Genomic DNA, 27,463 nt, shown 5'->3' with positions numbered 1-27,463 from the left:
GGGATAACCAGTTGGCCCCCCTTTTGTTCCAGGACGGAGATGACCATGTGTGGAACATAGACAGTCATTTTCTGGCCCATGGTCAGTTTCCGAGCTTCTTGTATCAGAAGGACTGTTGCTGCCACAGCTCGAAGACAGCTGGGCCACCCCTTGCTCACACTGTCTAGCTGTTTAGAAAAATATCCCACAGCCCTTTTGCTTGTGCCCAACCTCTGAACACTCCTAAAGCAAGATGCAAACATTCATGCACAAACAGTTCAAAGGGTTTGGTCAGGTCAGGCAATCCTAATGCAGGGGCAGACATTAGGGCTCTTTTTAAGTCTCTGAAAGTTGTTTGACATTCTGGAGTCCATTCCAGTATTTCTTCTGAGTTTTTCAGGGCATCATACAAGGGCTTTACCAGAAGCTCATAATTAGGAATCCACAAACGACACCAGCCCACCATCCCTAGGAAGGTTCGTAACTCACGTACAGACTTTGGCTCCGGAATCTGACAGATTGTTTTCTTTCTTTCAGTCCCAAGACTTCGCTTACCCTGGGAGATGGTGAATCCCAGATAGGTTATGTGTTCTTTGGTGATTTGGGCCTTCTTCTTGGATACCCTGTAACCAGCTTGTCCCAGAAAGTTTAGTAAACTTATAGTCATTTCTACACAGTCTGCTTTAGTCTTTGCAGCAATCAGGATATCATCAACGTACTGCAGCAAAGTGATTTCTTCATTCATTAATTTCCATGTTTCTAATTCTTTTGCTAGTTGGCTACCAAAGTGGGACTATTTTTGAAGCCTTGTGGAAGAACAGTCCAAGTTAATTGGGTTTTACGACCTGTTGAGGGGTTTTCCCATTCGAAAGCAAACAGGGGTTGACTTTCATTGTCAAGGGGTATGGAGAAGAAAGCATCCTTAAGATCTAAGACAGTGAACCACTCAGACGACTCTTTGATTTTGGTTAAAAGTGTGTAAGGGTTTGATACCACTGGGTGAATGTCTTGCACTATTTTGTTAATGGCTCTGAGGTCTTGTACTAGTTTGTATTCATTAGTATGCAGCTTTTTTACAGGTAAGATAGGAGTGTTGTATACTGATTCACATTCTCTCAATTGCCCATGTTGTAGAAATTTTGCAATAAGTGTTTCTAATCCTTGTCTGGCTTCTAACTTTAAAGGGTATTGTTTTTGCCTTACCGGTTTTGCATCAGGTTTTAGTTGTATCCTTACTGGTTCTGCTGCTTTTGATCTCCCTGGAATGTCAGTGGCCCACACCGAAGGATTGACAGTCTTGTTCACTTCCTCTGGGATCTCCTCTGTAGTGTCTGCTTGCTGTAACAACATAAAAACCTGGGCTTCCAGAGCTTTACTTTCGGGAATACACACTTGTATTTGTCCATTTTTAAATATTATTTTTGCATCTAACCTACTTAAAATATCTCTTCCGAGCAAAGGCATTGGGCATTCAGGCATATATAAAAATTGATGAGTTAACCACATTTTTCCTATTTTAAATTTTAGAGGTTGAAAGAATGGCAAGTTTTCGCTTTTCCCGGTGGCACCTGTGACATTTACAGTGTTTTGGCTAAGAGCCCCTTTGCAAGTGTTTAGAACTGAGTAAGTTGCACCCGTGTCTACTAGAAAATCAACTTGTTCATTCCCCAACGTCAGAGTAACCAGGGGGTCAGCTGGGGATGACTTCCCCGGTCCCCGTCATGCTTCATTTAACTCTAAAAGTCTTACAGTTTCGTTAGGGGTGTGTCCATTTTTAAATGGGCAGTCGCGCTGCCAGTGACCGACTTGTTTACAATTTGTGCACTGATCTTTACCCAGGCCATGAAAGCTGCCTCTCCCTGGGGTTTCATGGGAGCTGCTTCTCCTTGGGAGTCCCCGGTAACTGCCCCACCCTGGGATTTCAGGATGGCTGCCTCCCCCTGAGGCATCATGAGGACTGTCTCTTTGGCCTCTTATAGCTGCTATGAGTTTAGCATCTCTAATGTCTTCTCTGTTGCTGTAAACTTTACAGGCTATATCCAGTAATTTGTTTATATTTTTTAGAATCTTCCCCCTCCAATTTTTGAAGTTTTACTCTAATGTCTGGAGCAGATTGCCCCACAAATATTGTTGTTAACAGCAATGCATCCCCTTCTCTTTCAGGGTCCAGATTAGTATATTTCCTGGCCACATCTAAAAGTCGCTGATAAAAGTCAGAAGGGGGTTCATCTTTTCCTTGGACTATTTGATACAGCTTTGATATATTTATAGCTTTTGGGATACCATGCCTTATGCCAAATGCAATCAACCTCTGATACTGAGTCAATAGCTCCCTGTGCCCTGGGTTATTGGGGTCCCACCGCGGATCTGTCTGTGGGAAATGCTGATCTAAGGTTCCCGGCTGAGCATTCTGAGCATGGAGTCTCTCTGCTGCTTCTCTTGCTTTTGCCAACACCATAACTTTCTCTCCCTGGGTTAGCAGAGAATCCAATACCACTTGAATGTCTAACCAGTCTGGGTCCTGCGTTCTAATAATAGTCTCGAAAATCTTAGCCACTTTCTCAGGATCTTCCCTGTATGATCCTGCAAGCTCTTTCCAGGATCTTAAATCTGCTACTGAAAACGGTACCTTAACAGTAACTGGTCCTTCTGCCCCGGCAGCTTGCCGGAGTGGCGCTTGAATTACCCCCCTTTCCCCATTCCTGTCTCTTATTCCATTTCGGGTTCTACTTGCCACCGGACTCAACGTCTCTTCACCTTCAGCATGCCCACTCGCTCCCTCTTCATCCCGTGCTGCAGGAGGCTCTCCAGCGGCTGCCCCCCTTTCCCCTCTTCGAGGGGAAACTAAAAATTCGATCTCTTCTTCTACAGAATCATGCTTCTGACACTTCTTCCCACCACAACATTCTACACAACTATATTCTAGAGATTCACTTTTATTATCCTTCTTTAAAGCCAGTATCACAGACTGCTTTGGTTCCCTAGGTAACAAACCACATTTCTTCTGTAAATCTAAGTAATTTTTCAACTCACAAAACAAATCTATGTAAGGTATTTCATTCCACTTTTCCTTTTTCCAGCAATATAGCATTAGCTGCAGGATTGTTTCAGAATCTAAACACCCGTTACAAGGCCATTCTTCCTTATCTAATAGATAACTCAGCCACCAGCGGTTACAATATTCTATTAACTGTTTACGGGTTAAAGAGTGGCCTTTAAACTTTTTCCAATTTTGCAAAATACAACCCGGGGTGAACTCCAGGGTATATCTCCTTCCCGAGTAGGTGAAGATAACTTTGAACTAATATCGAATTGTGTAGCTACCAACAATGCCAGTTACACACACACAGGTGTCACAGAGGTATACTTATTAGCACACACAGAGAACAGCACACACAACGATTCCACAATCATTCAGAATGTTTCAACACTCAGCAAGTTATTTATATTTCGCGGGCATCCCCGCGTGGGTTTTTATACCGGTAAAACACACAAGTTAACAGGTAATTTGCACACACACAGTACACTCATACACATTCAAAAATTCAAAAGCACCGGAGCAAACTCTGTTCAAAAAAACCTTTTCACTGTAACCTAAGCGGGAGACTTGAACTCCAAAATATTCTGCAATTGCGCTTTAATTAGGTATCGGGACTCGAACCCGAAACCGCGCGGCGACTGGACACAGAGACTCTAACTCGGAACCGAGACAAACCGAGACTCCAATTCGGAACCAAAGCAACTGAGACTCAAACTCACACACCGGGCTCCGAGACGCAAACTCGGAACTGAGACAACCCAGACTCGAACTGGGAACAAATGCAACCGAGACTCGAACTCAGAAACACAGGAAGATGACACCGAGACTTGAACTTGTAACCAAGGCAACCGAGACTTGAACTCGGAAACACAGGGGTTCGGCACCTAGACTCAAACTAGGAAACCGGGACAACATGCATTCATCACTAGTGATTTTTCCAGTATCTAATTAAACGGTCACCCTTGTATTTTACCCCAAAGTAATGCCGTAAACAAAAAAAAACCCACGGGATCTTGTGTTGAACTCACCGGATTCCAGGGACCGAGAGGTCTCTCTGGATGAAATCTCTGTGCGTGCTGGGGAGACACTCACGTTCCCAGAGTCCGTGGAGTGATCAACAGTATTGTCCCTTTCGTGGTCGCCAAAAATTGTCACCAAATCTGCGGGAAAAAGAAAAAACCCTCTAACACTGTATTTGAAGTGATAGAGAATCAGGCATTACTTTGTTTGCTGGCCAGGATGTGCCTAGGAAAGTATTCCAAGAACACATACCTTCAGGGAATTTTCTCTCGCATTTTATACAGTCAAAGCCCCATAGAGATACATTGTTTAAAGTTTCATTGGACCAGAGTTGAGTAACCTCTGATATTCAGGTTTCTTATTGGATCTGAATGTCTTCGCTTCTGATGCTAATTAGGTATTTCATTCTTCAGTTTTTCTTATCATTCCTGTTTCAGATCAGATGCCTTCATCCCTGCTGGAGGTGGCATCTGGTAAATGTTTGAGATAACCCCATGACCTGCGGATGTTCGGTGGGTGGCCACAATGTCCTGCAGATGTTCTGTTAATGTTCTTTATCTTTCTGGTTATCTTCGGGGTCACTCCTACTCTGTGGTACGTTAATCCCATCTCCGTAGGGTGATACTATATCTCTTAAAAAACTAAAGAAAGCTCCTTTTCCTTAGGTAAAGTCAAGTTAAAACTAACTAGAGAGATACAATAAAATTTCTAAAGTTATATTGTTTTCCGACACAAGGACTGCGAGACGGGACGGAGAGATGGGGGGGGGGGGGACGGGCAGAGGGCTGGAAGTCCGGAGGCTGCGAGCCCCGAACAGCCAGTGACAAAGGGTTATATGGGGAAGGAAAAGGGGAGTGGTTTGGTGCACAGACCAACCGGGACAGTCAGAGGGAAGAGGGACAGGGATACAAACCAATAGTTATATGATAGGGGAGGGTGCACAATTCAAATGAACCAATGATACACAACTCAAGAGGGAACAAAGGAGAAGTCTCTAGAAATAATTTCTTCAACCACAGGGGCTCATGGTTGGTTTCCACAGGTCTCCATGACCTAAACAGTCCAGGCTGTCACAGCCCCCTGCGGCTGATCTCTTGAGCACTAGAACTTGCAGGCATGCGCCGCAACACATCTCTATTTCCAATTCATACAAATAAGCAATGCTTGAATTTGGAGGTTTTCTTATTTTTTACTTCTTGAATAAAAAAGTAATTTTCCAGGGAAAAAATTATTTCTCCTTATCTTTTTAGAAAAACACTTCTCTTTTTTGAACAGGCAGTAAAAATGGGAGTTGGTGTTAGAAAGAATAATGTTGAGAAAATATATTTTGGTTTCCTGGTTTCTAAATTTGAAAGCTTAAAAATTGTTGATAAACATGAAGCAGGTCAAGATTATAGCAGGATAAAGATTTCTAATACATTTGTATACTCACAAAATTGACCTTTGTGATGCAGCTTAATATCTAAACACTAAAAGCAGTCATTTGTTTTGACAGCAGAATTAATTGAAGCTAAAACAGTCAAAATTCCATTTGTACTGTTGCCTTTTTGGCTGGTTAAGATATGAAGCAGACACTGCAGTAAAGGGAAAAAGGAATATTGTCTCGGTTTTAATAGGATCTTAGGTGCACGCTCACCAAAGGTGGAAACACACCAAGAAGCACACTCGTTACAATGCTTATACAACTTTTATGGACCTTGCAAATTAGCATGTCTACCTAAAATCCCCCAATAAAAAAATAAATGAAATAATTGTCCCCCTATTCTAATTACTCCCCCCTAATTGAGACTACAGCCTAGTTTACAAAAATATGTTCCAGAGAGGAGGCTCTGTCCAAGGTTGGAGCCTCTAGTTCTGAGATACTGTGAATGTTTGGTCATCCTGCTTTGCAAAATCCCCAAACTAAGCTAAATGTCAGACTACAAGAATTATAAACATGTGGGGCTAGGTTCAAGGAGTGTGTAATGAGGGTACAAGGGAAGATAAAGGGTATAAAATGTATTAAAAGGGTATAAAAAGAAAAGACAAAAAATCATCAGGCATCAGTATCAAGTTAATCATAAGGAATTTCTGTCTGGATTTTGTGCTGTCAGAAAAAATGACCTGTTCTACTATGAATAAATAGCAGAATGATGGTATGTCCACATAATTTGAAAGAAAGGTTGAATAAACTTTCTACTGCAGAAACAATTTAGAAGTGACACACTGCAAGGGGGAGGTCAGAATGAACATTGATATTCAGCTGAGCTGTCAACTGGCACTGAGCCAGACACACAAAGCTTTGCCATTTGAAGCAGCATATGAAGCATATGTACTTTTAAGAAAAAATTGCCAGCCTTTCATGCATGATTTGCACTGACAGACAAACTTTTGTTTTTAACAAAAACAAGAATATGATTTGTTTTTGTATTTGTAACTACAAGTGCATATTTATAGAGTTTTTTTAAAAGCTTTTGTTTGAAACAGATATGTTAATGTTTATGTCTATGCATGCATGTGTGTAAATTGATCTCTTGGGATGGGGAAGAAGGGCCAATTTTTTTTTGAGTGCCTGAATATTTCCAGTGACTCCACCACCTTCCTGGGCAGTTAATTCCAATGCCGGCCCACTCTTTCAGTGAAGAAGTGCTTCCTGATGTCCAACCTGAACCTCCCTTGGCCCAGCTTGAAACTATGCTCTCTTGTTGTGTGATTGCTCAGTAAACGTTCAGGTTTTTTTCTAATGTTTTCATTGCAAATATATTCTACTTTGTTGCTTTGTAAATCCCTGGTATTTTGACAGCGTTAGGTTGGTGACTGTTATGTCACTGTGTTCTGACTCTTACTAAGGAACGTTAAACACAGAAGGGAACAGCAGAGAGTATAGGAAGGAAGAAATTTTGCAAGTTTTTTGCAAGTCTTGAGCCCTGATATGGTTACAAAGCCAGAGATTGGAGCATTGGTGTTGAATATTTGATACCACTCACATCACTGCTGGGGTGTGTGGTTTCAGCAGGAAAGGCTTGGGGGCCAGAAGCCAGAAAGGGGCCATCTTGGCTTGTGGTCTTTGGGGAGAAGGTATAGGGGGCAGTTTAGCAGACCTAGCTCCTCTCAGCCACTGGTGGTCCCTTTCCCATTCCTCTGAGGTATGGCTTTTTTGGTTTGGTGCTGAAGGACAGTGACGGCAAACCCAAGACAGGGCTCTGAGAAAAAGAAAAAATGAGAGTGTGGCAGTGGCGTGTAGCAGAGCCCAGGCAAGCCTTGTGAAGCCCAAGCCACAGCAGAGCCCAGGCAAGCTGCATGGAGCCCAAGCCTCAGTGGAGCCCAGCTGCGCCATGTGGAGCCCAAGCCGCAGTCACCACTGCCATGGGATTGGTTGCCACTTTTCCTTTGGAGATCATTTCAGGTGCTGTCTTTGGGGTATGTTTTTCTTTGTTCCTGGGGGGTAAATTCCTTTCTCTGGGTAGGGCATCTTCTTTTTGTGTACTTTTTGCTATTGATGTCAGTGTTGTTATTTGGGATTTTAGTAAATTATTATTTTAATTGATAATCACTCCATATTGCCCCTTCATTGTCGGAGGGGGCAGGGAAAAGGGGAGCGACTTTTTTAGAGTTTAGTTTCCATGTTGATTCTCAAAACCAGCACATCAATTACCACCTCAATGTGGGGCATGAGAGAGAAGGTAAAATAACAATTTTGATCAAAGCAGTTGTGTATTAGGTACAGAACTCCCTGGTCACCATGTTGCTCAGTCTGTTCATGTGGGTGTTGCTCCTAGTCCTGTATATATTCCCATATGTGCTCCTTGTGATAATATTTGTCAACATAGGGAGAGGGATCAGGATTGCTCTGATAATGTACTGTGTGACATTGATTTATGACATGATAACATCAAGGGTGATTAGGGCCATTTGGGATGTGTATTTGGTGTTGTTTGCCTGTTCTGGCCTTGGCTGCTACCTCTGAGGATTCATTAATAATCATACCCAGCCTTCGGGGGGAACAGGAGAGGATAATTTCTCCCAGCCTTCCATGTCCTTCTCCTCCTTCAGGTCTGCTACAACAGTTTTTGAGAATGTTTAATTCCCTCTGGATTTTAAGGACAGCATAATCTTGTTGCTAGTTCTGCTATGTCTCTTCTGTATGGTTGTCTTGCATGGGAGAGAGGAGATTTATGTGCTTTTGCAGTTTGACAGGTTTTAAGACAGCTAGTTCCCCAAGACTTAGTCCCGTTCGCAAGATTCTTTGATATCTGGCCGATTTGTCTAAAAATACCATTTATTTGACACAGAACATAACAAACATACAAACATAGAACAGATTGACACACATAGACACACAATGAATACATAATTGCAACACTATAGTAGCTAAAAATGCAATTATGGGGTAAAACCTTGCTTGAACTATAAAGATAGTTAAAAACGCAAGAAATGCTTGCTTGAACGATAATGCAAGTTAAGAAATGCTTGCTTGAGCTAGCTGAAATGCAAGTTAAGAAAGGTACCTATAAGTTAGCCGGAATAATACAATTTAGGAAACTCAATGATCTTACCAAGTCCAGTTTTTGGAGCTGGGGATACATCAGCGTCCTCACCCAATCCCTCGGGAAGTAACCACAGGGCTGCGCCATCCCTGGGGAGAGGCCTTACTTCATGTTTTAGTGTCCATGTAGAAAGCTTCTAATTTTACTGAGTTTTTCGTGGTGTTTTATAGGGAAAAGAGTGTGTATTTGCGGTCACCTGAAAATTATTCACATTCTCTCAGTGTCTCGCTCTGAGTTCCAGACGCCAGCACTGATAGTCAGGATTAAGCCATTGACTTAATCTGAGCCATCGATCTCGGCTAGCAATCAGGGAGAGAGAGAAGGGGGGGGGGGGTGTCTGTCCTGCCACAATGGTCTACACCATGTTTAGAGACAGGACAAAGATTTGTAGGGAGGTTGTCCAGAGGCCTGCCCCGGGGGTGGATAGTCATGAGTGACATGGAATGTGGGAGTACATGGACCAGTATTTGGAGGACTTCTCCAGTGGTTCGGAAGTTCATCCCTGAACAACTGCAGGACCCTTTTAAAGTGATAAAATGTGTGAAGGAAAAATGCTGTGGCAGTTTCAGACAGGTATGAAGTTATGCAATGTGCTGGGCCCTGACCACTGCCTACTGGACACTGCTTGTTATGGTACAGCACCTTCCAGAGGAAGGGAAAGAAACCAAATCAACAAGCACCGTGGCCACTCAAACTGCAGTTGAACCAGAGGGACAGCCCAAGCCAGTAGCAGTCACCCCTATTCGGATGATGATGATGATGATAATTATTATTATTATTGCAGCATGGCAACATCTAGATTGTCCTTTTCAGTGCTTTGAGCTATGATGCAGCAAGGACTCTAGAGACATCCCCAGATCCCTCAGCCACTCCTCATAAAACTTGTGCTCTAGATCCATTGTCACGAATGAGTGGTTTAGCCCCTTAAAAAAACACCATCAAAGGTATTGACAAAAGCAGGATTTAATTTGAATTTGTGAAAAAGTGACTTTACGGAGTTTTATGGCAAGGTTCACTCTATTACTTACTGCAAAGATCAAAGCATACAATGGAAGATCAAGCTAGAAGTAATTTGGAATGATTTACACAGAAACCAGGAATGCAAAAGGGGGTAAGGGTGCAAAGGATATGGATGCAAAGATGATCAATTCACACACGCACAGGTAAAACTATGTGTACACCTATTTCTACATGTGTAAATGTACATATCAAAAATTCCCCTTGGGTATGGTGAAATACTCACATAAATTCCCTTTGCATTTCTCAATAGGCAAGAGTTGTACCAGGAGGAGCATGCAGATGGGAGGGAAATATCAGCCTAGGCCGCATCGTCAGCAATGGTCCTTCGAGTATCACAAACTTGAGGGTTTGAGAGCTCTGAGAGGCCCCACTCAGAGGGAGGTACTGACTCAGTCCACTGCAGTCCAGGAGAGCTCAAAGGGCTTCACTCAGGACTGCTGTTTATAGGGTCACAGAATCACAGAATGATTTCGGTTGGAAAAGACCTCTGAGATCACTGAGTCCAACCTTTGATTGATCACCATGTTGTCATGATTGGCTTTAGTCATCAGTAAGTTTCCGTCCTGGACATAACCCAAGTTGATAACTACTGGCCTTTTTTCCCAGAAAGTCCAGTAACAATGGTACCATTCCGTTCAGGGTATGATTCAGGTAAATGGTTTACCAAGGATACAAAGGATAGCTGCTTATCCTTTGTTTCCCACCTTTGTTGGGCAGATGTTGTTTCTGATTGTTCCCACCTTTACCATACAAGAGCTCCTGGTACAACCAGGGAGTGCCTCACAGCCCAACGGGTACGGTCCAGGGATGTTTCACTGCTCAGTTGGTTCAGTCAAGGCTTATCAGGAGCTTCTGAGATAGTAGAGCAGGCCCAAGGATGAGGGAGAAGGAGGGAGTGATGGGGATGTACCACAACCCTTCACCAGCTTCATTGCCCTACTTTGGACATGCTTTTCCTGAGTTCCAGCAAAATGTCACTGTTCAGCCAGGCTGGTCATCTTCCCTGCTGGCTCATCTTTTGGTACATGGGGACAGCCTGCTCCTGCACCTTGAAGATTTCTTTCTTAAAGAGTGTCCAGCCTTCCTGGACCCCTTTTCCCTTCAGGACTGCCTCCCAAGGGACTCTCTCAACCAGTATCCTAAACAGGCCTAAGTCTGCCCTCCAGGAGTCCAAAGGAGCAGTTCTGCTGGCACCCTCCCTTCTCTAAGAATTGAAATCTCATTCATGTTGTGGCCGTTGTGCCCAAGACAGCCTCCAACCATCATATCATCCACCAGTTCTTCTCTGTTCATAAACAACAGGTCCAGCAGGGCACCTCCTCTGGTTGACTCACTCACCAGCTGTGTCTGGAAGTTCTCTTCCACACACTCCAGCAACCTCCTCGACTGTTTTCTCTTTGATGTGTTGCATTTCCAGCAGACATCTGGTAAGTTGAAATCCCCCACAAGAACAAGGCCCAGCTATCGTGAGACTTCTCTCAGCTGCTTAAAGAATATTTTTTTCATCTCCTCATCCTGGTTGGGATGGTCTATAACAGACTCCCACCAGGATATCTGCCTTGTTGGCCTTCCCCAATTCTTACCCATAAACACTCGACCCTTTCATCACCACTGGCAAGTGCTAGACAGTCAAAACACTTCCTAACATACAGGGTTACCCCACTGCCTCTCCTGCCTTGCCTGTCCCTTCTGAAGAGTTTATAGCCATCCATTGTAGCATTTCAGTTGTGTGAGTCATCCCACCATGTCTCCATGATGGCAACTATATCATGGTGTTTTCCAGCTGCGCAATGTTTGTTGCTCCTCCTGTTTGTTGCCCATGCTACACGCATTGGTGTAGATGCACTTCAGTTGGGCTATTGATCTGGCCATCTTTTTTAGGGGGAGAAGCCCTCATTCCCATGTGATTATTTTCAGGCACTTGCATAGTTTCTGATGAATCAATCACCCCTGTGTCTTTGCTGCCTCATAGATCTCCATTCCCTACCTCCACTGAGATGGCAGAGCAAAGGACCTCGCTAGCATACCCCTCAGTCACATGCCTCCCCCCATCCCTTCCCCCAGCTTATCTGTAGCAAACCTGGTTTTATCCCTTTCCTCCTTCTAATATAGTTTAAAGCTCTTTCAATGAGCCCTGCTAACTCCTGGGCAAAGATCCTTTTCTCCCTTTGAGACAGGTGAACCCAGCAGGCCTGGTGTTGTATAGACTGACTCATGATCAAGGACCCCAAAGTTCTCCCAGTGATACCACACTTGGTGCCAGGTATTGAGCTGCTGGCTCTTCCTGATTCTTCCTTCATCATTCCTTGTGACTGGAAGGATAGAGGAGAACACTACTTGTGCCCCTGATCCCTTAACCAGTAGTCTCAGTACCCTGAAGTCTCTCTTGATTGCCCTCAGACTTCTTGTTGCAACCTCATTCCTGCCTACCTGAACAATCAATACTGGATAATAATCTGAGGGCTGCACCAGGTAGGAAGCTTTCTCTTCTCATCTTTAATGCCCCAGGAAGGCAGCAGACTTCCTTAAGGAGTGTGTCTGATCTGCATATGGTACTTTCTGTTCCCTTCAGGAGGGAGTCTACTATGACAATGACCTGTCTTTTTTTCTTTATGCAATGCTGTTGTCATGATTGTTATTTATCTTTCCTGCAGTAAAACAGCTAGTAGATTCAAGGAAAGGAGAAAGGGTGTGTGGGGAGAAGGGAATTGCCTATTAACTCTGCTCATTTTGGTGAGGCATAAAATAAGGTAATAGATATCATTAAGAAGAAAGCATATTTAAAATTTCCAAGTTGACTTTGTAGACAAAAGTGGGACCTGCTTACTGAAACTTTTTGTGTGGCTTCCATCTCATTACTATCTCTGCCTATGGATATTGAAAAGCTGATAGCAGAAGCTGTTCTCTGAGAAACTCTCCTTTTTCATGCAAACGATGAAAAACAATTATATGAATTTTGTGGATGGTGATTGAACACCTGCTGTTTTCCCGATCTGTTTTGAGTTTAAGGCACAGAGTGTTTGGAATTGGGTGTTGTAGGACTTCAACCAATCACCCCGGGGAGTGGATGACCACTGACCAATCACCTATGGAATTTTGGCACATATAAGTAGAAAAGAAACAATAAATGCTCTCTCTCTGCAACAGGATTCCTGTGTGTTCGTGTGTGTCTGCGGCATTCTCTCCGGGTATTACAGTGACATCTGCTAATTCTTCAGTAACTGAGAGTTTTTCAGATTGTGTTTTATAGTCTTTCCTATGAGAAAAGAATACATTGTTGCAAGAGCAAGGTGAAGTTTTGGGGGGTAAGATGGCATTTGTTAAATCAAATTAAAAATACTGATCTGATCATCATATCTGTGTGTGTTTCAGTACTAAGCATGAGTATTCGTCTCTTATCAAGTTGTAAATAAAACACTCTCAAAGACAAGTGTTAGGCATCTGTAATGGACAAAATACAGAAAGTTTGTGGTGTTAAAGAAAATCTTTACTTTCTTTTGTTAGAAGTGAAGGTTAAAGATACTGATCTGAAATAAGGATTGGTTTTACTTGAGCCTGGATTATTTATATATTTTAATTATTGGTGTGAGAGTCTTAAAAATCTGGGGATCAGTCTTAGTAGCTGGGAAGGATAAAGAAACTTAAATGGCATTTAAGACTCCTTTGAAATTGGCCTTTTGATATTATGCCCTCAAGAGCTTCATTTGGAAGCTAAACAATTACATTATGATGAATGGGATATTGATGGATTCTATTCCAAGGTTTTTTTACTGGCAGGGAAAATTTTGCAGACTTGGTCTTAATCACAATAAATAAAAGTCATTACTTTGAGCATGTCTTTTTTTTTTTTTAATTATTAGATCTCTGCAAGTTTTAAGAGAAAATGTTTGGTAGATTTTATCCAATGTCTAAAATAATTACATTTGTTTAGCATCAGTGAGTATCAAGTTACATCATCAGATTCTCATTCGTCTTTCTATTTGTTTGACTTAAGCATTTTTTCCATTTGCATTTTGAGAAATTCAATTAAAATGTAGAGTTTATACTGAATTAAACCTAGATTTATGGTGCAAGAGTTAAATATACATGTTGGGAGTTACATTACAAATAGAACCATTTGAGGTACTTAATTTGTATTTGATTCATGCAGTTAAACCCAGTTGTGTAATTCACAATGCTAATTCAAAGCTAAATTACTTTTTACTTTCATTGTAGCATCTTTAATACAGCACAATGATTTGCTATGTTCTACTACATAAAAACAATCTGAAGCTTGTATCTAAAATCTGTTTATATCAGCTATTTATTTTAAGACTGACATATCCACTGGAAACACAGGAAAATGCTTGCAAGTACACCTTTTATTTTATAGTGAATGCTCTAGAATAATCGTATTTTCATAATAAAGATAAATAAATCAGAGTACTTATTAGTATGTGTGCTTTAGGAAGTGAAAGTAGTTTCTGTATTTGAGGTTTCCACAATTTATTTACTTCCAGTTGCTTGTAATTAAATTTTCAAGATTTCTGTCTCTCACTTGAAGTAGTTGCATAAGGTGCAATGATGGGGGAGGGACTTGATGATCTTCAAGGTCTTTTTCAACCTTAACAATTCTATGGTTCTGATGAGGGTTAGGACTGCCCTTTGCAATGGCAACTGACTGTTACCTTGTGTCAAATTGTCATGAATCCTGATTTACGATCCTGCCAACTATGCCAATTTGTTGTTAACAGGCAATTTAGACTGCTTAAAGAACTGCAGCCTAAGGTATTGGCAAAAGTGGTTTTATTGAAATATGATGCTATAATAGTGTGACTTAACAAAGTTTGATGGCAAGGTTCGCTCTATTACTGTACTGCACAAAGGATATAACAGTGATTCAAAACTACCAAGACAGAATCAGTTACCCAGACAAAATCGTAGTGCTCTGTATTACAAGATCTGCAGTTGGTAAGAAGTCTCTTGACCTTGAGAAGCAACCTTGAGAGGCATCCTATTGTGATAATAGCTGCAAGTTCCCCACACCCCTTTCTTAATGACTGTACTTCTCACCTATTGTCCTGCCTTCCCTACTCCACATAGTCCTAGCCACGCCCCCAGTTTTCCCTATTGGTTCCTGTACCCTAACCCCACTGGCCCTGGCCACTCCCTTGGGTTTTCCCTATTGGTTCCTGTACTCCTAACTCCACCCCTGTACCTCCCCTGTACCCAGAGGTCACTGGGCCTGTGTGCTGTCCCTGCCCCTCTCTGTTTCCCTATAAAACCCCTTACCCTCCGCCATCTTGTTATCTATGCTCCACGTGTGTCTGTGCTCCACATGTGGCTGTGCATGTGAGGCCTTCGCCCTCGAGGCATCTCTGCCTCTGGGAGGTCGTTGGCCTCTGCTGCACCATGCGAATAAACATCTTCCATGGACACAACGCATAGACCCTCCTCGCCTCCTTTATCACCGCCGGTTGTGGAAGCAGACGAACCAGAGCTAGCCTTATGGTTCCCTGGACGGTGAGAGCGCAGTGTCCAGCCCTGGGACAGAGGGTTTGGAGCACTGAGGCGCTGAACCAGGCTGGGTAGAAAAGCTCTAGGGTAAAGTCTGCTGCAACATCCTCCTAAACTGCAACAGCATCCCAGCTCAAGGGGAGATTACTGCCATACAGTCAGCTGTTTATCAGGGAGAGCTCAAAGAAGGCTCACTTAGACTCTCATATTTATGGAATAAAGTGGTTGGCTTGTAGTGAAATCTCATACAATGGGAAAGGAATGCATGACATTCCTTGTACCCACAATTTTCTTTGTTCCTTGATAAATAAGTCTTGGAAAAAACACCTGCTATTCATGTGTTAATCGCATGATTGGTGTTCCAAGCTCATAGGCATTGATGCACACTGGGTCACTCTGCCCCTTTGTAGGTTTTCAGAGAACAGATTGGAACTAGAGAAACTCTTGGCCTGTCTACAGCTCAGGCCATTTATATCCTTTGGAGCCTGTATCAAACTACCACTAGTTCAGTTAAGGGGTTGAGTGCATCCAACCTCTGGGTTCCAACAGTGTTCAGACAGAACTTCCAAGCAGAAGATAGGGTCTAACCCATGTGATTGCCTCGTGTTTGGCCTTGAATACCCCGTGGCCTTCCTGGGCCCTTCCCCCAGCTGGGACTTCCAGTCATTTGGTCACTCAAGAGCTGGGTTAGGGGCTCCAGAGATGGGTGTGGAGCATTGCCTCTGCTGTGCCAATGATTGGCACCAGTTCAGGGCTGGGATACTGTCTCTAGTGGGGGGCAGTGCACTACCTCACCAGGGCAAGGCCTGACCTGCTCCCTCCCCCACACACATACACCCCAAAATGTCTCAAGACATCAATGTTTCCAGTCTCTCAAATATATTATAGATGCAATTTTGAATGAGAAGAGGAAACAAATAAGAAATTTTTCATGTGGTTGTAATAATATAGAAAATTTCATTGTATTTAGACAGTGTTGTCTTGCAAGGGAGACAGGAGCCTTATGAGTTTCTGCAGTTTGCCAGGCTTTAGGGTAGCTAACTCCCCAAGACTCAGTCCCGTTCACAAAGATCTTTGATATTTGGCCGATTAGTCTAAAAATACCATTTATTAGACACGGAAAATAGCAAACATACAAACACAGAACAGATTGATATACATAGACACACAATGAATGCATAATTGCAAAACTATAATAGCTAAAATGCAATTACGGGGTAAATGCTTGCTTGAACTATAAAAATAGTTTAAAATGCAAGTTAAGAAATGCTTGCTTGAGCTATAAAATAGCTGAAATGCAAGTTAAGAAAGGTACCTATAAGTTAGCCGGAATAATACAATATCGGAAACCAATGATCTTACCAAATCCAATTTTGGAGCTGGGATGCATTAGAATCCTCCCTCAATCTCGTGAGAAGTTACCACAGAGCTTACGTCCAAGCTCAGGGGAGAAGACTTTACTTCACACTCCGATGTCCATGTAGAAAAGCTTCTACCTTTTCTGAGATTTCGTGAGCTTTTTATAGGATAAAAGTGTGGATTTGTGGTCAATAAAAATTTCTCACATTCTCTCTACATTCCACAGGGGAGTATCTTTTCAGACTTTCAGTCGCCAACACCAGGTAGCCCTTGATTAGGCTATCAACCTAATCTGAGCCATCCATTTCCTGGGACCGATCAGGGAGAGAGAAGGGGGAGGGGAGGGGGGAGTGTCCTGCCACAAGTGTGCAGTAGTATTTTAGTTTTTTCAGTATGAAAGAGTGAAAATATTTAATGATTCACTGTACATGTATGATTTTGCAGTCTATTTGACCATTGGCAGCGAAATTGTGGTTTTCAGTTGCCACCTAAGTTTTTATTTATTCTGTTTAGTAGTTTCAGGAAATATTAATAGTTGTTAAAATATCTTAGGATTTGACTTTCATTTGAGATTAAATTTAACCTGATGTTTATCTTTGTTTTTATTTCTTTAAGGCCCTATTGAATTTCAAGAATGTAACATATCCAATGCAGTTGAAGGTGAGTTGTTGTAGCATGCTTATTTACCTAAGAATTCTCTAGATAGGACCTGAGCATGAGGAGAGAAAGATATTCACACATTCATTTCTGTATTCCAATAGACCAAAAAGCTGTTTTTCTTTTAAGAAACAAAATTCCATGGAAAGGACACCTACAATACTTTATGAGGGTACGTTTAGATTAGCTATGAGGAAGAAATTCTTTGCTGTGAGGATGGTGAGGCACTGGCACAGGTTGCCCAGGAAAGCTGTGGCGTCCCTATCTCTGGAAGTGTTCAAGGCCAGGTTGGATGGGCCTTGGAGCAACCTGGTTTAGCAGACAGTGTCCCTGCCCATGGCATAGGGTTGGAACTAGATGATCTTTAAGGTCCCTTCCAACCCGAACCATTCTGGGTTTCCACGATTAAGCCTTTTGACTGAAGCAAAGGAGATGCATGTTCAGAAACTACTCTCACATTCCATTTGTCATTGTTTTGGGCTGGATATAACACAGAAAGAAACTAAATCCCAGACTAGCATTTAAAAATAATTTTGAAGCAATTTCTTTCTCTATTAAACTATAAGATATGGCTGAATTTATAGCTACCTGATTTGTGTGAAATTTTGAGTTATTTCACCCTGAAAATTTCTAAAAGTGAAGAGATTCCTTAAGTGCTGTGTAATGTACTTGTGTAAATGGGAATACTGAGGGTTTTTTAATGATGTGCTCAAATTGTCCATTGTTAAATTATAGAAAACAAATTATTTCCATAATTTTGCTTAAAGGCTTGCAGTAGGTAGTATCTTACATCAAAATAAAACCGTAGACTAGTTGGATCAGACGCTTGCACTTGGTCATTTTTTTTCAAGTTTGGCAGTCTACTTTGATTCAGCAAAAAATGGGGAGAGAAGTAGACATGGCAGTAAGTCTGACTGAATATTTAAATTTATTTTAATTTTAGTACATTAAATGGGTATGAAAGCAAACTTTTTTCTTTATTAAAGCTATATATATCCTATACTAAAAACAGGGAAGATAGAGAGAAGGCATGTTTCCAGACTCAGTGAGAGCCAGCATTAGAGCTGGCTACAGCACTGGGAAATCATGAACTTGGCATCAGATGGGAAGCCAAGAGATGTTCGTTTTTTACAGGGCCAAGATCCTACTTTTTAGGAAAGACAGGGGCTTGCAGGTATCAGGAACATGCAGGGAAATAAGAACAGGGTAGAACTGCAGTAGCTGAGAGAGACAGGATTCACTTTCTGACCCAAGTGCATTAGCTATTCAGGATTGGCTGGATCAATAACTCCTGTTGAGCTTCTGTGAGCAGAGTCCCTTTCCTCAAATCTGGCAGTGCTTCCATCTTCTCTAAAATAAGTGACAGTCTAGCATACCCAGCTTGGAGATTTGGATGTAAAATAAAGATGATTTTTATAAAGGCTTATGATATTAATGTGTTGCTTGAACTATATATATTTTTTTTTAATGAATATGATGTGTTTTAACCTCAGTAGGCAACTCAGCCCCACATAACCGCTCACTCACTCTTCTCTGGTGGGATGGGGGAGAGAATCGGAAGGGTAAAAGTGAGAAACCTCGTGGGTTGAGACAAGACAGTTTAATAGGGAAAGCAAAACCTGTGTGCATAAGCAAAGCAAACCAAGGAATTAATTCACCCACTTCCCATGTGCAGGCAGGTGTTCACCCATCTCTGTGGGAGCAGGGCCTCATCCTGCATAGCAATGAGAAGACAAATGCCATCACTCTGAACGTGCCCTCTTTTCTCCTCCTTTCCCCAGCTTTATTACTGAACATGATGCCATAGGGTCTGGAATATTCCTGTGATCAGTTGCAGTCAGCTGTCGCAGCTGTGTCCCCTCCCAACTTCTTGTGCACCCGCAGCCTACTCACTGGTGGGATGGGGTGAAAAGTAGAAAAGGCCTTGGCTCTGTGTAAGCCCTGTGCAGCAGTAACAAAAACATCCCTGTGTAATCATCACTGTTTTGAGCCCAAATCCAAAACACAGCCCCATACCAGCCACTGTGAAGAAAATTAATTCTGTCCCAGCCCAAACTGGCACATTATGCTACTGAACAACATATTGGAATAATTTTCTCTTAGTTTATTCTTTTGTTCACTTAGTTTAGCTCCATACCTACTTCCACTGTTAGATTTTTGTATCACTTGTCATTGCAGCATTTAAAAAGTCTTGGCATTGGTATGCATACTCATTTATTTGATCTTTAAATTAAAAGTGTTTGTTTCACAGGGATAAAATCACGAAAGAGGAAGCCTTTTGGTTTATCAGGAATTATGAAAAAAGAAAAAGATAATGAGTCCATGTAAGTATATTTCCAGCTTGAAACCTTGTCTTATATGAAAACTAGCTGATGTGTAACAAAAAAAAAAAAGTTTTATAACAGAAGTTTAGAGGAGTGCCATGAATATTAAAACATTACATCTATTTAAAATTTTTCTAACTAAGGATTTTAAGGAAGCCTACTCATGTTTCGTTCTGTCCTCTGCAGAGGTAAGTAGTTCTCCCTTGTTCTACATTTGAACATTGTAAATAATACTATTTTTATGTGTACTCCTAATGAAATACTAGCTCTGTATGTGGAAAAAGTGCTATCTGTCTGTGTTTGCAGAATTGAAGCCTTATTTTTTTTTTAAACTTTTGTGTACTGTATAGAAAGACAGAAAAAACTTTGCATTTTTTTCAGTAAATCATGTGCACATTGATTTCTGGAAGACCATCATTCTAACTCATGATTGATGTCCCACCATGACAAGTTGACCCTGGTTGGATGCCAGGTACCCACCAAAGCCACTCTGACACTCCCCTCCTCAGCTAGACCGGGGAGAGAAAATATAATGAAAGGTTCATGAGTTGAGATAAGGACAGGGAGAGATCACGCACCAATTGCCGTAACAGGCAAAACAAACTTGACTTGAAGAAATTATTTGAATTTATTACCAATCTAATCAGAGTAGGATGATGAGGATAAACCAAATAATAAAACATCTTCCCCTCACCCCTCCCTTCTTCCCAACCTCAACTTCACTCCCAATTTTCTCTACCTCCTCCCCACAGGGGTGCAGGGGAACAGGGAATGGGGGTTGCAGTCAATTCATAGAATCATACAATATCCTGAGTTGGAAGGGACCCACAAAGATCATCAAGTCCAACTCCTGGCCCTACACAGGACAGCTCCAAGAATCACACCATGTGCCTGAGAGCATTGTCCAAATACTTCTCGAACTCTGTCAGGCTTGTTGCTGTGTCCACTTCCCTTGGGAGCCTATTTCATTGCTCAACCACCCTCTGTGTGAAGAACCTTTTCAAAATATTCAATCTAAGCCTGCCCTGACACAGCCACATGTCATTCCCTTGGGTCCTGTCAGTGGTCACCATAGAGAAGAGATCAGTGTCTGCCCCTCCACTTCCCCTCATTAGGAAGCTGCAGACACTGATGAGGTCTCCCCTCAGTCTCCTCTGCTCCAGACTGAACAGGCATAATGACCTCAGCCATTCCTCATAAGTGTTCCTGTCTTAGTTTAAGAGAATTTATATGGGGTGGAGACTCCACAATAAGTTACCTCCCCTTAGTTTTAACCGCTCCCCTTTCAGCAATAAGGAGAGATGAATGCAAGAAGATATAAGTGAAAAAATAACAGTTTACTAAAAAGAAAAGAGCAGCAACCAAGATAACAGCAATAACTACTAGATACAAAGGTGCTGACTCATATGCCCCCTGGGAACAAAGAAAGCAAGGTGATGGAGAAGCCCCCTCCTCCCAAAAGGCGGCTGCCATAGCAGCCTTCTTGGCCCAGAGGACAAAGACAAGATGACGGAGAAGCTTCTCTTGGCTCAACCTTCCCCCTGGAACAAGAAAACTGGGAAGGTAGTGAGTTATGAAGCAGTTCTGGTTGCAGATGGGGGATGCTGGTGTTCTTTGAGGCAGCTCCAGCCCTGCGGTGTCAGCCTCCCTGCTCCCTTTCAGCCCAGCTGGATCCAGTTCCATGTCACTGCTACATTGCGGGTTGGTCCCAAGCTGCGGCAGCAAAAGGATCAGAAAAAAATCCAAACCAGCAGCATCAGACAAGTTCCTGCCCCCTCCGCAGTAAACAGCGGGTGGCTGGAAAACCTTGTGGAGCAGGTCTGACTTCCTGGAGTGGCACGGCAGATGCGGGAGTGGCTGGAACTCGTGGAGAGCAGTGTTAAAAATGGAGACGAGAGCTTAGATAAGTCCTGCCTTTGACTCAGATTTCTATCAGTAATTCTGTTTGAGGTGACCTGCACCATGTTATAAATTAGGTCTCAATAATCAATCAGAGACAATGTCCAATTAAGTATAATTTGATTTATTTAGAGCAAGCGGGTATCAGCGAGGCAGCGCTGGGAAGATAACTGCCCCGAAATAGTCTGAGCCCCCCCTTTTTATGCAGTCTCTATTTTCTGACCACGTATATCTTCCGGAGTTGGTACAGCCCCTTGCGTCGTGGTGTTGCTAGGTGGTCTTATTCTGCCCTTCGGTGGTCGTGGAAAACAAGTTTTTGCACGTTCGCAGTGCCCCCCTGTTGCGGTTTTGGAGGATGTTACAGCAGACTTTACCCTAGAGCTTCTCTACCCAGCCCAGTTCAGCACCTCAGTGCTCCAAACCCTCTGTCCCAGTGTTGCCCGAACCGAGGAAACACAAAACAACCGAAGTTATTTTATGCGGTGCTTTATTGAGGGCCCTGGGGACCTGAGGACTAATGTCCAAAGTCAGAGCCCCAAACCTGCTACAAATCACTGAGTATATATATGTTTTCTTTCCAAATTGCTTCATCTTAACGAATTTGATTTCTAGACACATCTACCTGATTTATGATTACATTGTGACTTTGTTTTTCGTTAACTGAACATTCTTTATCATCATTAATCTACTACACCCTATTAGATAAGTCACACACTCCACTTAGCAGATTACTTAAATAAACAAACTGTTCTATAGCTACATTCCTTAGACAAGTCTTTCTCCCCTCATCAGTATGCTCTATTGATCCTTTTGATCGCTACTGGCAACTTCGCTACACAACAGTGTTTACACTCAGGCCTACTGATCCCTCCAAGCCTTAGCATGACTACTACTAAAGTTTTTATTCATGGTTTTGCAACACCAGGGCTGGACACTGCGCTCTCACCGGCCAGGGAGCCATAAGGCTAGCTCTGGTTCATCTGCTTCCACAACCGGCGATGATAAAGGAGGCGAGGAGGGTCTATGCGTTGTGTCCGTGGAAGATGTTTATTCGCATGGTGCAGCAGAGGCCAACGACCTCCCCGAGGCAGAGATGCCTCGAGGGCGAAGGCCTCACATGCACAGCCACATGTGGAGCATAAACACACGTGGAGCATAGACGGCAAGATGGCGGAGGGTAAGGGGTTTTATAGGGAAACAGAGAGGGGCAGGGACAACACACAGGCCCAGTGACCTCTGGGCACAGGGGAGGTACAGGGGCGGAGTTAGGAGTACAGGAACCAATAGGGGAAACCCGAGGGAGTGGCCAGGGCCACGTGGGGTTAGGGTACAGGAACCAATAGGGAAAACTGGGGGCGCGGCTAGGACTATATGGAGTAGGGAAGGTAGGACAATAGGTGACAAGTACGGTCGTTAAGAAAGGGGTGTGGGGAACTTGCAGCTATTACCACAATATTTCCCCATTTTTTACTAAATTAAAGAGGGAAAGGCTTTTCCTAAAAACTTTCATAGCAAACTTTTAAACAACAGGAAAATGGTAAAACAACATAGTGTAAAGCAATGACAAAATTAGTTTTGCTGTGAGTATGGGGAAAACGATGATGCAGCTGGCTGATTTTGATGTTGGAGTTCAGTACAGGTTGAATTTTTGGACTGCAGTCATGTTTGTAGTCTGTTTTTCTTTTGCTGGGGCTGCTAAGATGAAGGCAGGGTTTGCAGCAGCAACGGGGTTGTCACCGAAGTCTTTCTCAGCTTAGGAGAGGGAGAAAACTTTGGACGCAGCGCAGCTCCACTGGGTGACACACAGTTCTTTCCTGCTGTGGCTCTACCGGGTCTGGAACAGTTTCACTAGGCCCCAGCACGGCCGGACGGCAGCACAGCTTCAGGGACTGCTCTGGCGCAGCTCCACTGGGCTCCGGGGACAGTGTCTGCCGCGGGGAGCTAGAGGTGCAGCCCCACCGGCTCCTCCGAGCCTGCCGCGGGCCACTGGAGGTGCGGCTCCGCTCCCAGCCAGGCCATAGCTGCTTCTGGCTGAGAAGGAACACCTGAGAGGATGGGAGGAGGGGCCCGCACCGAAGAGAAACACTCAGATGGGGAGGGATCTGTAACTGAAGGGAGTGCCCACCGACGCGGGGGGAGGGGCTACAACGGAACACGAGGGATGCAGGGGGTGGAGCTTCGGCAAGCCCGGGAAAATTTCAAGGGGACGAAGACAACATGGCGTGCCTGACCATGCGGCCGGCGCCATATTGGAAAACACGTGGAGTCAGCTCGGCTGAGGTTTGGGGCACAGGAAAGGAGGTTAGCAGGGATTTCGAGTTAGAGTGATCAGTTTTAACCCGGGAAAGGGACAGGAGAGGCTGAAAAATGTACAATCAGCTGTCTCTTGAGGGACAGAGGGGGAGCACGAGCTGGTGGAGGAGGGGGTGCCACCAACACATGGCCGGCACCATGTTGGGGGATACATGCAGGGGAAGGTGCTTATTAGGGAGAGAACAAGGGTTTTTCACTGCCAGATAACTAAATAAAACAAAACAAAGATTAGTTTACTTTATCTCTCGCGCGCAAAAACTTCCCACACAACAGCTGATTCCCCATTCCTTATAAAATATGTCTAATTTTAAAAGAAAAACTTCTCCCAAAATGGGGGCACAAAACTTAGGTCTCCCCTTGTTAGAAGTGGGTTTTTTCTTGTCGAGATTTCGCATGGAGCGCGACTCCCTTCACCTCGACAAGACACCACCTCTAACCCTCCACCCACCCCGAGGCAAAAAGAACAAACTAAAAAGAAAAAAGGGACCCCCATACCAAGCCGACCAGGCCTTCACCGGCTCCCCTCCCAAGGGGCTTTCCAGAGGGCTTACCAAGCACGGAGAATCAAAAAAAAAGCACTCGGGATGGTTCACCACTGTTCGGCCGACCTCCTTGAAAAGCGCGACTTTTTTCCAGAGGCTACCGGCTGCCCCTTCTGTCTTCTCGCTGAATGCAAGCTTCTTGTCGGGGAAATGGCTTCCCAAATGCGACTACTCCCCTGCCGCAGTTGCGGCTGCAGGGGGACGCTTTCCAGGGTGGCTTCTGCCCCACGTTGGGCGCCATTTGTTGCGGTTTTGGAGGATGTTACAGCAGACTTTACCCTAGAGCTTCTCTACCCAGCCCAGTTCAGCACCTCAGTGCTCCAAACCCTCTGTCCCAGGGCTGGACACTGCGCTCTCACCGGCCAGGGAGCCATAAGGCTAGCTCTGGTTCATCTGCTTCCACAACCGGCGATGATAAAGGAGGCGAGGAGGGTCTATGCGTTGTGTCCGTGGAAGATGTTTATTCGCATGGTGCAGCAGAGGCCAACGACCTCCCCGAGGCAGAGATGCCTCGAGGGCGAAGGCCTCACATGCACAGCCACATGTGGAGCATAAACACACGTGGAGCATAGACGGCAAGATGGCGGAGGGTAAGGGGTTTTATAGGGAAACAGAGAGGGGCAGGGACAGCACACAGGCCCAGTGACCTCTGGGCACAGGGGAGGTACAGGGGCGGAGTTAGGAGTACAGGAACCAATAGGGGAAACCCGAGGGAGTGGCCAGGGCCACGTGGGGTTAGGGTACAGGAACCAATAGGGAAAACTGGGGGCGCGGCTAGGACTATGTGGAGTAGGGAAGGTAGGACAATAGGTGACAAGTACGGTCGTTAAGAAAGGGGTGTGGGGAACTTGCAGCTATTACCACAATACCCCCCCCCCCTTTTTTCCCTCCCAAGCGATGATTCTATAACAGCCCACTCCCAACAAATACAGGATACAGGATGTGCAGGGTGGGGGTCTCCCTCCCCTTTCTATTCGATTCTGTGGACAAACAGGATGCCTTAACAGGATGTGTTGGGGCCCCTTATCCTCTCTCTTGCGATTTTGTGTATTTCCATCACAATTCCCCTCTCTCTGTATCTCCATTTTGTTCGCAGAATCGCCTTAATGCTTCACGGCTTAAGATGAACTCTTCTTCCATCTCACTCTCTTGTTGTTCCAGGTATGCTTTCATATTTTGCTCTAACTAACATTAAATGCGCCGCTTCCAGTCTTCCTTTATCTATAGCTATCAGCCTGTTAAAAATGCATGGTCCAAAAGTCAGAGTTAGTACAATTACTACTAGGGGCCCTGCTAGTGTGGAGAGTAGAGTCGTTAGCCATGGGGAGGTATTGAACCAGCGTTCATACCAGCTCTGTCGACTCTCTCTCTCTCTTTTTCGCTTATCCAGTTCTTTCCGGAGCTCAGACATTGCATCTCCAACAACTCCTGTATGGTCTGCATAAACACAACATTCTTCTTTTAGGGCAACGCACAGTCCTCCTTCTTGGGCTAGTAGGAGCTCTAATCCTCTCCTATTTTGGAGCACCATTTCAGATAGGGACTTCAATGATGTTTCTAAGGCACTAATAGAACTTTCAATTTTGGCTATATCTTCATCTACGGTTTCTCGCAAATTGGCAAATTCTGTGTCTTGTTTTACAAGGGAGGCTATACCTGTGCCTGCTCCTGCTGTGCCTAATGCTAATAGGGTTGCGATAGTTATAGCTGTAATAGGTTCTCTTTTTATGAGGTGGTGCCCTGGGACCGAATGGTGGTCATATATGTAATCACCTGGGTGGTAGGTGATTCTTGGCACTATTACTACTTGTATGCAATAGTCTGATTGATTAAACTCCTTTAAGGGAATACAGGGAGTTACCCCTACACTTGCACATACCCATTTAGCATTTTTAGCTGGTATTAGCCAATCTGCCGGCTCTTTTGGTTTTTGGGCTTGCATTGTTACTTTACATAGGTGCATTTTATAAGATGGGATTTTTCCTATGCACCTTCCTTCTCCTGATACCTGCGCTAATGTGATACCAGATTTTGTTCTTTTGCCAGATTTCCACAGACATTGAGCAGGGTTGCTCCCATTTACCCTTCTAGCTTTTTCAATCGTCCCCATAGCTTCATAGAAGGGTGGTCTGGTGTTATAGCATAGCCAGCAGTGGTCTGTTAATTCTGGGTGTGTTTTATTTAGGACCTTATAGCTGGCTACCATAAGTCTCCATAATTCATCAGTTATTTCTCCCGAGGGGGTTGGGGGTATTTCAGTTTTGGATATGGTGGTACTTTCCTCATGGTCTATGCCTAATCCATCTGCTTCAGTATTTATCATGTCTATTATGACCCGGTTTGGTCCCACTGGTTCGGGGTCATTGGGGAGAGGTTCCTTTTTTATATAGATAGATAAGACCACCTCTGTTGGTTCCTGATTCCCAGTACCTTATACCCCAGGTCTTGCCTAGTAGCCATGTAGGATCTTGGGGTTGTGTTATATTTATGTATAACCATTTACAGGTTACTTTGGGCCCTGCTCCCCTCCTTCCAATCTGGCTACTATAGTCAGGTGGATTACAACCGTAAGGTCCCCACCCAACTTTAATATGTTTGTCTCCATCTGGGAGCCAGGGGTAAGCTATGGTTTCGCATCCCCAATAAGCACAGTAATAAGAATTTGGGTGGTTGCAATATCCCTTTCCGGGGTTTGCACTAGGGCAAAAATACCAACCTTTACCTTCAAGCATACAAGGTTCTATAGGAGCTAAAGCACAAAGGGATGCATTAAAACTGATTTGTCCCGGTCCGAGTCGGGTTTGGATTAGGGTTTGGCTGTCCCACTGTCTTAACGTCCAGCGAAAAGCAAGATATAGGTGTGGTAGGAAGATGGGGGTCCCAGTGCTTTTTGAATTCTTTTAGTTTGTTTAGACCCTGCCTTGGTCCCCTTTTTAGCTTTATACAGTGGTGCCTGTTTCAGGTTCCTTCTCGATTTGGGGCAGCTCATACCAGATCTTTTCATAGTCCCAGGTATGTTCACCCCACTGGCTGTATATATCCCTCTGCCTCGCCTGTCGGCTCGGTTGCAGCGAGTCATGGGGATGGAATTCTTCTCGGCAGCAAGGATTTTTTTCAGGGGTCTCAGGTACAAAGGATCTTTTCTTGTAGCTGTCCCGGTTGACATGTTCAACCATGAGGTCACCACAAGGCAAATAGACCAAGGCTTTTCTGCACTCCCCGCCGGTGATGTTTGCCACCATTGGTGCGGGTTCATTTGAGTGGTAATAATACAGTTCTTGGTGTATC

The 27,463-nt window shown here is 43.8% G+C and overlaps 1 protein-coding gene across 1 annotated transcript in view; it reads left to right on the top strand.

The window, feature by feature from the left end:
• The window catches only part of LOC146425424 (F-BAR domain only protein 2-like), a 148,282-nt gene that overhangs the window by 72,414 nt on the left and 48,405 nt on the right, over nucleotides 1–27,463 (top strand). The window contains exons 9-10 of the mRNA XM_085041582.1: nucleotides 17,056–17,100; nucleotides 19,349–19,421. Of these exons, the coding sequence (XP_084897708.1) occupies nucleotides 17,056–17,100; nucleotides 19,349–19,421 (118 nt within the window). The remainder of the gene's footprint in view (nucleotides 1–17,055; nucleotides 17,101–19,348; nucleotides 19,422–27,463) is intronic.

This window comes from Lichenostomus cassidix, chromosome W, assembly GCF_008360975.1.
Source record: "Lichenostomus cassidix isolate B80296 chromosome W, HeHo_3.0, whole genome shotgun sequence".
NCBI lineage: Eukaryota > Metazoa > Chordata > Aves > Passeriformes > Meliphagidae > Lichenostomus > Lichenostomus cassidix.
This window is presented reverse-complemented; position numbering and strand designations above follow the sequence as displayed.